The sequence below is a fragment of the Alexandromys fortis genome, unplaced genomic scaffold (genome assembly GCF_014885135.2).
Source record: "Alexandromys fortis isolate MF-2015 unplaced genomic scaffold, M_Fortis_MF-2015_v1.1 scaffold_20, whole genome shotgun sequence".
NCBI lineage: Eukaryota > Metazoa > Chordata > Mammalia > Rodentia > Cricetidae > Alexandromys > Alexandromys fortis.
The window spans coordinates 14,379,007-14,392,885 of NW_026067903.1; the positions used below are offsets into that span (position 1 = coordinate 14,379,007).

Genomic DNA, 13,879 nt, shown 5'->3' on the forward strand with positions numbered 1-13,879 from the left:
AAAGTCTGTGTGCTATAATGGCAGAGAAGTGAGATTTACAGGAATAGCACATCTGTGCTTATCTAAGACCTCTAAGACCGTGGAAAAGTGGGATCGTCTGCAAAGGAGTCAAGGACACGGCTTAGCGTCAGGAAGAGATGATCTAGTTTAATAGATGGTAGTCATCACATGGTGAAATGCAGAGGCATTAAAGTCTATAGTTGAGATTGGGTGAAGTTTAAATGCTACCATGGCAAACAAACAAATTTTTAAAAAATGAACTCATGTGGTAATACATACATAAATTCTCTAAAATAGAATTTGCCTGCTGGAAGAACACATGATTTATTTCAGACCATCAATGAGGAATGCATAGATTTATTTCTTCAAAATGTGAGAAACTATAGTTAAATTTTTAAGCTTATGAGTAGTAGATGCTATATACCAGTTATGTGTTTTATATAAAGTATCCATATGATTTTATCTTTTTGGTATTATTTCTGTTGTTTTGTTTTTTGAGACAGGGATTCTCTGTGTAGCTCTGGTTGTCCTCAAACTCACAGAAATCTTCCTGCTTCTGCTGCCTGAGTTCTGGGATTAAAGGCATCTGTCACTATTGCCATGCTATTGATAATTTTCTAGTTATGTATATGAATAAATACAAAGTCTTTGTAAGTGAGTGTTACTTGGCAAGGTATTTCAGAAGAGAGGTGTTTCTTAGAATTGAGAACATTGCATTAAAGTTCTGCAAGCTTTCTCTTTATATCACATTATAGTTTTTTTCCATCTTCATGCATTTGGGAGAAGTAAACACACACACACACACACACACACACAAGCACAAAGCTCACAAACTCCAAAAAACAATTGCCTCAGCAGCACTTGGCAAGAATATTTGGTCTCCTGGAGAATAACGCTGTGAGGTCTTCCTCAAGATAAATGAGTTATACTCAATCATAGGTTGCCTGATGGTTTCAATGTATTGTTTATTTTTGTTGTGAATAAACTGTACTTAAGTACTCAGAAGGTTGCCGGTATTGTTGTTTCTTTCCTCTTTTCTGCATATAAAATGATTAAAAGCCTTTAGTTTGCCCCCAGAATTTCTAGTCTGAGAGAGCTTGTTCATAAGAGTGCATTGACTGCTTCTTTCTCTGAAAAAATGGCCTGTGTCTATGCTTTTCCTGGGGATGCATTACTTAATGTCATCCCCACAGGTATGGAGTGGCATGAAAGAATGTTTCCACCAATCATTTCTCTTTTTAATCATTATTATTCTGTTTCAGAAATTATACTGTCGTTAATTCTAAAATCATCGTGGTCACAATCAGGCCTGAACCCAAAACAACTGATTCATTTTTGGAGATAGAGCTAGCTCACTTGGCGAATGTAAGTATCATGTCATTGATATTGAGTTGCTTACAGAATTGCCCAAGAATGGGGTTAATAATCATTATTTTTACCAATAATACTAAGGCACATTTTTCTGTCTTTCTATAATCACAAATTAATTTATTCATTATGAACATGTTTAAAAGCAGACAACCATGTAATTCTATAAAACTGTCTTCAGTTTATCCAAGAGGATAATTAGTAAATTGTTCATTTATCTGAGCATGCATGTTTACTGAATTCTTGTTATGTCTTGGGAGTCAGAATGCAAATAAGAATCTATCTTACTATATAGTGGGGAAGTGATATGGATTTAAAATTTATTAGCAATAAAAATATGAACAATTCCAAGGTGGGGAATTAGCTTACAGAATATTATGTTTCAGTATTGAAGGTAATGAGACCGGCAATATGGCTTAGTGGTTAAGAGCACTGCCTGGTCTTTCTAAGGATTCAGGTTTAATTCCCAGCATCAACAAGGCAGCTCACAAGATGGAACTCAAGTTCCAAGGGTTCTGATGCCCTCTTCTGGTCATCTTGGCCGCAAGGATCCCCTAAGATGTACAAACATACATGCAGGCAAAACACTCATAAAGTATTTTTTTTAATTCATCTAATAGATAGGGTGGCATGTAAAAGTGCTAATACTTACAGTTTCAATCTTTTTACTCTTACACTTAGATTGAGTAAGGAATTGTTCATCTTTTCTGGGTGCCCTAGCAGTCTGAATTAGGACTTCAAGCCAGCATGACCAGAGTCTTTCCCTAAATCAATCCAGCTGCAGCTGAGTCTTGCAACTGGGTCTTAATCAGCCTGGCATAGATGTAAAATTACTTCCTAGCATGTCCACATTTAATTAAATAATTAAACAGTGAATTGATTCGGGCAAGAAGTGTGGTTCCTGTCAAGACCATCCTAATAATGCCATTCCCCCTCCTATATTAAAAGAGACCATCACAGATTTGTATGGTATTATTTTGTTTTGATTTTACTGTTGCTTGCAATGTTTCTATGAAGGCGGTTTTTGTAGTAAAGAAAACAGTGATTGAATTGTTTTTTCAAGTTCATGTAATTAGTGAAGAAGAGAGTTTGCATCCACTTCCTTTGGGCTACAAAACTCAGATGTTCTGCTATTGTGTGATTTCTAATTTCCCCCAGAAATCGGCCTTAGTTTTATAGAAAGAAATAATCATCTTTCCTGAGAACATCATCATAAGAGGCCACAGGCTTTGGGACTGTTTAATGAAACTGCAAATCTTTCTGTAATGGCTTTTCAACATTGTAATTGATATTTAAACTATTAGATCTTTCCTATTTTCGATGACATGTGACCAAGTTGAAGATTTATCCTCAGTATCCCCTTCCGCATTACTGTACTAAAAACTGGGAGAGACACAGTGGCTTTTTAATAAGAAACTTATTTGTTCATGTGTTCTAACTTCCCTGAGATTTTATCTGTTTTGTTTGTTCTTATCCTTTCGTGTAGACACACTGTATAGTTATAGGCAGTAGAGCATAAGAGATGTTATTTGCAGTGTAATTCTAAGACGACCAGATAAGCAGAGCAGCATTAGAAAATGTACCTTACTTCCTATGCAAAAGATGCTAGAGAAATGTATTCTGGTGAATAGAAAAAGAACAATCACAAAAAAAGTTTTAATGAAACAGTCTTTATTGTTTACTTTTCTCAACTCTGAACAAGTACTCCATGAGACAACTTCAGCGAGGAATGATTTATTTTGCCTCTTGAGTTTAGAGGGTTTGGACACAAGTTGTATGACTCCAGGAGCTTGGGCAGAGTGGTGAGAGTTAGGGTTGAAGCTATTCTTCTCTTTTTCATAAGCAGGAAGTTTTGAGAGAAGATAGTTTCCATGTATAACCTTCAAAGGCACAGCCCCCTCAGACCTACCTCTTCCTACTAGATCTGTCCTCTGGAAGGGTCTGTATCATCCCACTGGCTGACTTAAGTGTTAATACATGAGCTTGTGAGGGACATTTCATATTAAAACCATAGCACACTCTTGTAATTTTACCAAGGTTATTTTAAATGAATGTGTTCTCCTCCTGCCCGTTCACACCACCTCCCAATTTACACAGATCTTACCTATTTCCCCTTCCCAGGGGCTCCCGTGTATGTCTCTTAGGGTCCTGTTTGTTTTCTAACTTCTTATACCTAACTTATGAGTGAATGCATATCATGTCAGGATGGTTGAGTTGAAGGGAGGGACAGAGAGGAAGAACAAGGAAAGAGATAACTTGATAGTGGGAGCCATTATGAGGTTAGGGAGAAATCTGGTGTAGGGAAACTCCCAGGAATTTACAAGGATGACCCCAGATAAGAGTCTTAGCAATAGTTGAGAGGGTGCCTTCCTCTGTAATTAGAATGATGACCACCCTAATTATCATCATAGAACCTTCAAACAATAATTTGTGGAAGCAGATACAGAAATACACAGCTAAGCACTCTGTCAAGCTACCAGAGTCCAGTTGAAGAGGGAGAAGAAATTATATGAGCAAAGGGCTCAAGATCATGATGAGGATACCCACAGAGACAGTTGACTCAAGCTAGTGGGAGCTCAATGACTCTGGACTAATAGCTAGGGAACCTACATAGGACTGAACTAGGCCCTCTGCATGTGGGTGACATTTCTATGAATTGGGCAATCTATGGAGACACTGGCATTGGAACCAGGATTTTTCCCCAGTGCAAGAACTTGCTCTTTGGAGCCCATTCTCATTGGAGGGATACCTTGCTAGCCTAGATACAGAGGGGAGGAGCTTGGTCCTGCCTCAGCTTGATATGCCAGACTTTTTTGACTCTCCATGGGAGGCCTAACCCTTTTTGAGGAGTAAATGGGTGGTTGGTATGTAAAATGAAAAAATTTTAAAANAAAATGAACATGTTTGTTATGAGTCAAAAATTTCTGCAAACATATTTTAGTTGGGTGTTTTTTAATAAAGTAGACCATATATAAAAATATTGTCTATATATGGGAAATAGACTCGATTATAAACAACTTTTATTATGCACCAGCAAGATCCTATAGTGACATGAAAATCAACATAGAAATATTTCACTTAGAAATAATTCAGTGTTTTTTTTAAATATTTTAAGTAATTGTATCGATCGGATTCCACCCAAAAATTTTTCATTGAATAGACTCCAATTTCTGAAGGCAGTGTAACAAATATATAGCAAGCATTGAAAAATGAAGTGAAGAGAGAATCGGAAGCTGTAGAGCTCACTAAACACAGGGGGGCATGATTTGATGTCCTTCTGACCTTTAGTTTTGATGAGTACATTTTCAAACATGACTCTAACTAGCACTTCTAGACTTGTGCTTCTGTGGACAATTCTGTTTTTACTCTACTTTAAATATGTATCACATAATTTTTACAATATTTATAGGCCTTGGGCCTATTGTTTTAAATTTTTAACTCTTATTACATTTACATTTGTATTATCACCAAAATTTGATTTTCACTGAAGAAAAGAGTACATGACTGATTTACTGAATATCTTGGTATTTATTGCCAGTCGTAGACTAGCATCTCATATACTGATATTAATTTATTTCCATTAAAGAGGTAATAGAATAGCCTATGCGAAACATTGAAATCTCAGTTAGATTATAATGAATTTTAATGTGAACACTGAAGCAAATAAGCTAAGGCTTCTTAATAGACACACATCTGCATATTCATTGATTTTATCTTTGCAATTGAATTATTTTTAATAAAAAAAAATCTATAGTGGCACATCTGTGTGTGTATAAATATGTCTTATATATATGTATGTCATATATATATCCAATTTTCGTATAGCTATAGTATCTGCTGCACTGTTCTGTGCTGAGCAAAGAATAACAGCTTACACATGGGATGTGCTTCATATGTCATGTGAATAAAACAGAGAGATGGGAATTGCATGTTATAGTGAGTCTAGGGAAAAGCCTATTAACATTTGTAAATGAAATCTGCCCTTTTAAAAAGCTTTTTCACAAATAGCATTTATAGTATGTTAAATGTAATAGGGCCCTTGGGAACCCGCAGGAACAGGAAATAGAATATGGAACCATGCCATTCCAAACGCTATTTAGCAAAGTAAATTGCTGCTCTAACTAGCAGAGTCACTAATGAGCGGTGCACTATGCACCGTTCACTTTCTCAGAGTTGAAGCTTCACTCCCACGAGCTATAAAGGAAAAGTTTCTGATGCTTAATGTTTAGACATAGCAATCCCTTGCTTTTAAGTATTATCAATATTGGTTTCCCCAGAAAGACATTTGTATTGCATTTCACTGTTGTTGTTAAGAATTAAACTTTTACATATACAATTTTTAATTCGATGAGATATATGTGAAGATAATCATTTTATTGAAAATAACTACTGAGATTTAAATAAGGACAGTAGCTTGAATCTATTTATACACAAAAGTTCATACACATACACTCATTCTGAGTGTTTGTTGGATGATAATCTAGACCTACTGTGTCTTTCCAAGGTAGATGGCACCCTTGCATTTAAAAATAAGTTAGCAGATTAGAAAATAAAGGCACTGTAGCTATGTCATGTGTTTCAACTTTGCAAGTCTGAAAATTTATTGTTTTTCCAAATAAAATATGACTATGTAATTCTTTCTGTTAGGATTGAAATATGCTTCTGAATCTTCCTGGTTTGCTATCTAATCTTTAAAAGCAAAAATCTTTTAAGCAAAAAAACAAAAGAAATACTATAGGTAGGATGCTACTGCTTCTGTTTATCAATGCTGAGAAGCAAATTATCAGAGTTATTTGGAGTTCCTGAAGTAGATATATATGTAAATTCTTACAGGAATATGGCTTGTATGTTTTACTTCCTTTACCATAGTCTTGTATATAACACATCAGACTTACAAATGATAAAATTTGATATATGTGTATGAATGTAAATTGATCACAAACCATATCATTTATAAATTATAGAGGAAAACATGGTGTGAATGTTCAGTGCTTTCTTCCATTGATAAGCATGAGAAACAATAAAATTAAATCCCAGCATGCACTAGTAATTTCATGATTACCAAAGTTGATGAAGTGCTGAAAATCATTTCCCCATTGCAATCTATGAGTTCATGATTTTCACAAATGCCACTTTTTCTATTGTTTTTCCTTTCTAACTTTTGTCTATTTGGAAGAAATTTCCGATATTTTGCCTGATTAAAACTCTTGATGATTATTTTGTTGGAAAATCTTGAAATGCTAACCAGACAAGGAGATAGATACTCTGCCAATAGCTAAAAGCAAGATAAAAGTTGTTTCCTAATTACTTATGTGACTTATAGTTTCTATTTCTCAACATGAGAAAGGGTCCTCCTCACATTTCCCATGTAGTTTACTTCTTATCTATATCTAATGTTTACTTGTTATTTTATGAAAATATTTTAGAACAATTGTCCTATTTGTGAAGCAAAGATCAGCAATTTTTTTCACTGAAGTGGCAGGTAGTAAATACTTCATACATGGATGCCTAATTATTTTTGTCACATGCGTTCAGTTATGCTAGCGTATTTTGAAAACAGCCACAGGAAATGCATAAATAAATATTTATATCTACATATATAAATAAAATATGTAAATAGATATGTCTCTATCCTGATAAAATTTTATTTATAAAAATAGCTAGTAGCCCAGGTTGAGCTTCTGTGTGGGAAGCAGAATAAAGGCTGTATTGCATGAGTTCTAATTGGTCTTTTTAAGAAAAACCCAGAGCCAGATATCAGGGTAAATGCTGAAAGATCAGAGAGACAAAGGAGCAAGTCACAGCCAATTCTTACCTTGTTAACCTGTCAGCCAGAAAAGGGTAAAGCTACTGTCTCCTCCCACCTTAGATGCCTCTCTCTGCACAACCATAGGACTTCTGTCTGTCTGTACAGACCTCCAGACCTCTATGTTAACTAGTGACTAGCTCTGCCCTCTGATCTTCAGGCAAGCTTTGTTTGTTAGAGCACAGACAAGATACCAACACAAGGACCTTTTAAAATTGCCAGCTCCTTCTCTCCTAGAGCCTGTAATGTGTTCTATTACATGTCAAATGGGACTTCAGTGTGATTGTATATCCAAACCCATGTCTTATGTATGTACATTTATAATATGTGTATGTTCAAAGTGAATGTTGTTAAGTGATTGAACGTAGAGACTTTGCGATTAGGTAGTTGTCCCAGGTCTTCAGAATAGGTGGGGTTTAATTAAATGAGCCATTGGTTGTAAAGAACTTTCCCCAGATGTGGTCAAACAAAAGCAATGTAAGAAGGCCTCAACTTGTCACTGCTATCACTGAAGGCAAAGAAAGGAGCCCAAAGTACAGATGTGGTCTCAGAAACTGGTATCAACCCTTTGTTGCTAACTAACAAGTGGAACCTCAGTCCTACAACTGAAAGGAACTATTATGTACTCACCCAGGTTCTTTAGAAAGGGATGCAGGCCTACCAACACTTTGATTTCGATCATGTAAAATTCTTAAGCAGAAATGTGTTCTGTTTGGGTTTTTTTTTTTTTTAACTTGACTCAAGTTAGAATTATCTGGGAAGAGGAACCTTGAATGAGGAAATGTCATCAGCTTATGTCCAGGCAAGTTTGTAGTACATTTTCTTGATTAATGATTGATATGGTAGGGCCCAGTTTAATATGGTCTACGCCTGGGCAGGTGGTCCCGGATTGTGTGAAAGCAGGGTGAACAAGCCATGCAGCAGGTCAGTGAGCAGTATTCTTCCATGACCCATGCTTCAGTTCTTGACTCTACATTCCTACCTTTGCTTCCTGCTCTGACTTCCCTTCCAACCCCAACTTGCTTGTAGTCACAGTGTTGATCACAATAATAGTAACTAAATTAAAATAAAACCCAACTGACTTTTGACCTGTGGAATCTGTCACCTTCTAAATCCATGTTGTTTTGAGCTGTTATATTTGTGGTAATGTGTTCGCAAAGCAGTAAAAAATTAATAGAGCCTGCATTGGAGCACTAGTTAAAAGAGGAAGGTAATCTATACTCCACATTGAGAATATCATTCAGAGTCAACTGGACTAAAGCACACCACTCTCTCCTATAAAAATCACCTGTCTACTAGAGTGCATCTTTCCTTAACTATCGTATTAGCCTGTAGGAACATCATTAAAGAAATCGTCAGACATGGAGAGTGGTCAAGGTAAGGTGGTGAGGGATAATGGAAACAACTGAAGGATGTCATGAGACAGCATCACCAAGACAGCACGAGACGACATGCACAAAATGCTAGATGAAGACACCCTGAAATCTGTACTTACGCTATGTTCCTGTAGCAACTTCGCTGAACTTCTCTGTGGGCAGAGAATAGACTGCCCTGCCGCTATGCATATTACCTTCTTTGATGAAAAATGAAACCAGTGTTTCTCTGTGGCTATAAGGATAAGTATTTAGAATGAATTAGGAATTATACTGATTTTTAGAAAGTAATGGTAGTATGTTTTCCTTTTGAGTTCTCTGACCTCTCCAGGCACAGGTAGCTGGCTAGGCTTATAGTATCACATCTAATTCCCCCTGATGAAACTAAAATCAGCCAAGTTTAGCCTGTGTGTGAGTGTATGTTTCTTGCATATGTATATAGTGTATTTGTGTGTGCTCTCGTGTGTATTGTATATATGTGTGTGCTTAATTTCTTTCTTGTTTTGCACTGAAGATTGAACAGAGGCTCTTACACAATAAGTATGTTCTCTACCAGGTTCTTTTTACCTAAGACCTTATTTTAAATTTAGAAAATGAAGAAAAGATGGTAGTATCTGTTGAGTAGTCTCTCATCCACACTGAAGAACTCGGTGTCTGTGGCACCAGTAAATGTGACAGAAAGAATCATCCTGGAACAGCTGACTCAGAGCCCTAGAAATGTTAAAGTAGTTAAGATGAAGTCACTGTCCTTCCTTGTGCCCCTTCTTTGTGTCTTTAGCTATTTATGTCCACATCTGTTTACTTGCACTGTTTCCAGAGGCTAAGGCTGTTTTGATTTGAGAGGCTATGAAAATTGCAAAAGTTGAGACATTCCTGATAGGCAATTTCCTGTGACGTCTACAGCTTCCATCTGTGAACCTTTGGAAGTCTGCATAAGAGACCAGCCAGCTTGTTCCTGGGGAACACAAGCCCCTATTTGCTGGTTCTTAGTCTCACAGATAAATAATAATAATAACAATTAAAACTTAAAATTAGTAAATAAAACACATTCAAAAAGAAGTTCTAATTCAGTTTTATTGTTGATTTGGAGAAGAGCAGCAAAGGAAGACTATTAATGCCAGAATCTGCAAGAGAAAGGGAAACAGACAGGGGGAAGAGAGAAAGGCAGACATTTTGAGTTCCAGATAAATTTTGCAAACACTTCCATGTAGTTGAGGAGCTTAGAAGGGAATCGTATCATAAGCACCAGGGCACTCAGGCTCGGGCTTTGACTAGGATCTGTAAAAAGCAAAAGGAGAAGTACTGCTTTTCAAGGTATAAGGTCCTCATAGCAGTGAGGATCTGCAGGCAGCTGCACTGAGAAAGGGCTCTCTTGTGTGTCCAAACCCACACTTCATGAGGAGAGAGTTATCCCTCCTCGCCATGCCCTCAGGAAAATCAGCTGTCTGCAAGGGTGCTCCCCTGACAGTTGATTGCAATCTTATAATTTTGTGGGCTGTTTAGAACGCCATGTCCCCGACAGGACCAGGCTATGAGTAATATCTCATTCATAAGACCAAAACTTGTACAACATAAATTTTGTTTGCTTGCTTGCTTTTTATTTTGATTTGGTTTCTAAGACAGGGTTTCTCTCTGTAGCTCTAGCTGTCCTAAAACTCAGTCTGTAGATCAGTCCAGCATCGAACTCACAGATCCGCCTGCCTCTGCCTTCCCAGTACCCTTGCCTGGTTGATGGATTTTAAAACTAAAGAAAATTTATATTTGTATATTTTTCATGCTTTACCAGTATGAGATCGCTTTCCCTTGACACCTTTGTTGGATTCAACAAAGCCCTAGGACTTCTACCCTTTAAATGATATTTTAAATCTTTATATGGTCAGTTTTGATGATTTTTTTCTTCCTTACCCATGGCATTATGACGTCTAAGATGAGCAATTATGAAACTTCCTCTTTCACAAATTGGTGTGTTATCATGGAAATGAAAGGAGGGCCCAATGCTCATTGTAAGGTCAGGTCATCCTCAGTGGCCTACAACCCTGCTAGTTGTCTGACTAGCTACCTTCCAATACTGATTTTTATCTTTTCATATTTTTTAAGTGACAAATAATGTTGCTATATATTTATGGGTTACAAAGTGATGAATTAATACATGTATACTAAATAAAATCATTGTCATGTTAATTATCATATCTATCACTCAGACAGGAAAGATAAGCTTCAATGATCTATTACCTACTTGTTGGCACAGGGTACAACTTTTATGACATTTGCACAGTGTGGGCTTTCTTTCTGATCTTTTACACATGTTCTACATGCACCTTTGTGATCACATAAATATGCCTTATTGGCATCTAAAACCTAAACCCCTGTTTTAGCTTTTACTAAAAGCCAAATACAGTGAGTCACAGGTTACCTGCACACACTCCAGAATGCCTTGTGCACCTGAGCCAGTGTCCCCAGACAGGTCCAGCCAGCCTTGGTGCTTGGCTTGGTGGGGAAAAAATATGGTTCAAACTGTCATTTTTGCCAACAGATTACTTTTTTCTCACCAACTAATTTTGTAGGCTTTTTGTAAGACTTCCCTGACCCTTTTCCCTGCCCTCATCTTCATCCCCAAGAGTGAGATGTATTTAAAATATTCCATTAGGGGGGAAAGAATCCAATTATGAATACCACGGTAGAACCACTTCACATATAAGAGGATGTCAAGTCCTCTGTACACAGAAAAGGGAAAGAGAGAATCGCCCACATGGAACACATTGACCATGCTGGCCATATGTCCCGCTGTTAAATAAATACATGCTTTGGTTGGTGTTGAGACAGAAGAGAAAGCTAAAAGAAAACAGGGAAGCCTCTTTAAGGTAGGGAGAGGAGTATCTGTAGTAGTTGCGAGGGTAGCTGGGGTTGAGACACAGCTCTGCCCTGTTACCTCTACAGGTTGAAGTGTCACCTATATCTCTGGGGACTTTCCTATGGGTAAATTAGAATCAGTGTAACAGACAGAAAAGATTTTCTCTTCCAGTGTAAGGGAGAGCTGAGGCTCAATACAAATAGAAAGGTGTTTAGGGAAGGAATAAAGCACACCCGACAGCACAGGTGTGGGCACTCAAAAGAGTTGCAGTATATTAAAAACATTTTAAAGACTTATTTTTCTGGTGTGTGTGTGTGTGTGTGTGTGTGTGTGTGTGTGTGTAATGTGTGTGTGGTGTGTATGTGTGTAATGTGTGCATAGTGTGTGTGTATGTCTGTGTGGTGTGTATGTGTATAATGTGTGTGTGTAATGTGTGAGTGTGTGTTTAGTGTGTGTATGTCTGTGTGTCTGTAATGTGCACAAGTGCTCACAGCAGCCGGAGGCAAGCCTTGGGTGTCCTGTAACATAGTTTTGAGCTTCCTGATGTGGGTGCTGGGAGCCAAACTCCTGTCCTAGGAGAGCATTAAATTCTCTAAAAGCTGTACCATCTCTTCAGCACTCTAAAGACATTCTTGACATAGATTGTAGTCGTGGAGGTTAGGAGACAGGCTCTTGGGGGAAGAACAAGACCCTTGTGTGAGTATGGACTTCTTAGGGGAGAATAGCGATCCAAATGTCCTCGTGTTGAGCCTATATAAAATTTTGGGAAACTGTTGGATTTCACTTTGTAATGGTTACCTAAACGACCCTCCATTTTTACACCCTGAGTCACAGGGGTTACAGAAGGATTTTAGAATCTGTCTTTTTGTAAAAGAGGCTTCTGGTGAGGTTTTTAGTATATCTCAGTTTTACAGCTGGGAAAGGGGGAAAGGCCTTAAGCAAGTGTTAATTGTTCTGGAGTTCTCCACTCTCAGGGGCCCAGAGGCTTCGGCCAGACTCCAACATGAAAAACTCCTTCCCTGTCCCAACGCGCCTATACTTTGGCCATTTTTCTGTCTTGTCTTGTAATTAGGAAATTTGAGCCATGTGCTCTTTTAAGATGTGTAAAAGTGTGTAACCAAGAATTCTTAAATTGACTTGAATTGTACCATTTTGATTGGAGTCAACGGAGGCAGATTATTTGTTTGTTTTGATAAAAAATTGACAACAGTGCACATTTTCTAAACTTTTTCAAATGTATGCGGTTTCAGTGCATTCAAGTGTCAATTACATAGACAGCTTGGTAAATTAGTCTTTAGCCCATCTGTCCCATGTACCTGACAACTTTCCTTAGTTAATGAATTTAAAGCCAGCTTGTGTGGGTTCCTTCCCAGATTGCTTACAGTATGCTAGTTCCTGCCATTACATTTTCTTCTGCTTTCTGTAAGACTGGCCTTTCTATTATTGATTTCCATAAGTTCCTCAAAACAGATCTTGTAGCACGGTCACTGTGACAGAAGTATCTGAAAATTATAGCCAATATTTTATAAGTAGTTTCTTGGAAGAGCCACTCAGCCTGTTTGGAATTCCGTCATTGTTTTTAAAAGTTCATTTGTTGCTGCTCTTTCTTTCATACTTGCCCTTCTATTTCTTATGTAACTGAGTCCATCTAAGTATTAAGATAACCATACCTGCTGTTCTGTGTACTTCCAAAGCTTCAAATGTTCCGTTATTGATCACGGTGCTTAAGTCTACATATGCAGCGGCAACTACACTGCATGATCCATCCAGAGAAGCATTGGCCTGTTTTGTGCATGTCGGCTGCGATGGTACATTTCACACAAGTATTAAATCTCATGGGCTGATATTAATATTATTTTCATAAGGAGAGGAAGTGAGAGAAGCATGAAATAGAATCTAAGAGGTACAGGGGTGGTAAAACTAGAGAATAAAACTGGGTATAGACTAAGATGTGTAGTAAGACTCCAAGATACATTCTGTCATTACAACTTTAACTAAAGCATGGGGCACTAAAAGTTAAAGGGGTAGCCAAGGCTTGATGATTAGGTTGCATTTGCTCTCTGATATTGTTTTCTCTTTTTTTAACCTTCAATCAATATAAATAATTGAAAAATACCAAGCACTGAGGCCATCAAGGTGGCTCAGCAGTTAAAAATACTGGTTGCTCTACCAAAAGACCCAGGTTCTAGTACCATAACCCAAATAGTGGCTCACAGTTGTTGGTAACAACTCCAGTTGCAGAGAATTCATTCTTGTCTTTGGCTTTTGCAGGCCTCAGACACATACATGGTGCACAAATATACATCCAGACACACCACTCATGTATATAACTTTAAAGAAATCAAGCATATAAGTATCCTGTGTTTATAGAAAAGTTTGACTTAACTCATAGATTTCTAGAAGCAGTCAGGCAGTAGTGACACATGTCTTTAATCCCAGCACTTAGGAAACAGAAGCAGTGGATCTCTGTGAATTAAAGGC

The 13,879-nt window shown here is 37.5% G+C and overlaps 1 protein-coding gene across 1 annotated transcript in view; it reads left to right on the plus strand.

Moving 5' to 3' along the window:
- The window catches only part of Adgrb3 (adhesion G protein-coupled receptor B3), a 709,539-nt gene that overhangs the window by 376,918 nt on the left and 318,742 nt on the right, over positions 1-13,879 (plus strand). Inside the window, exon 14 of the mRNA XM_050134810.1 lies at positions 1,263-1,365. Within this exon, the coding sequence (XP_049990767.1) occupies positions 1,263-1,365 (103 nt within the window). The remainder of the gene's footprint in view (positions 1-1,262; positions 1,366-13,879) is intronic.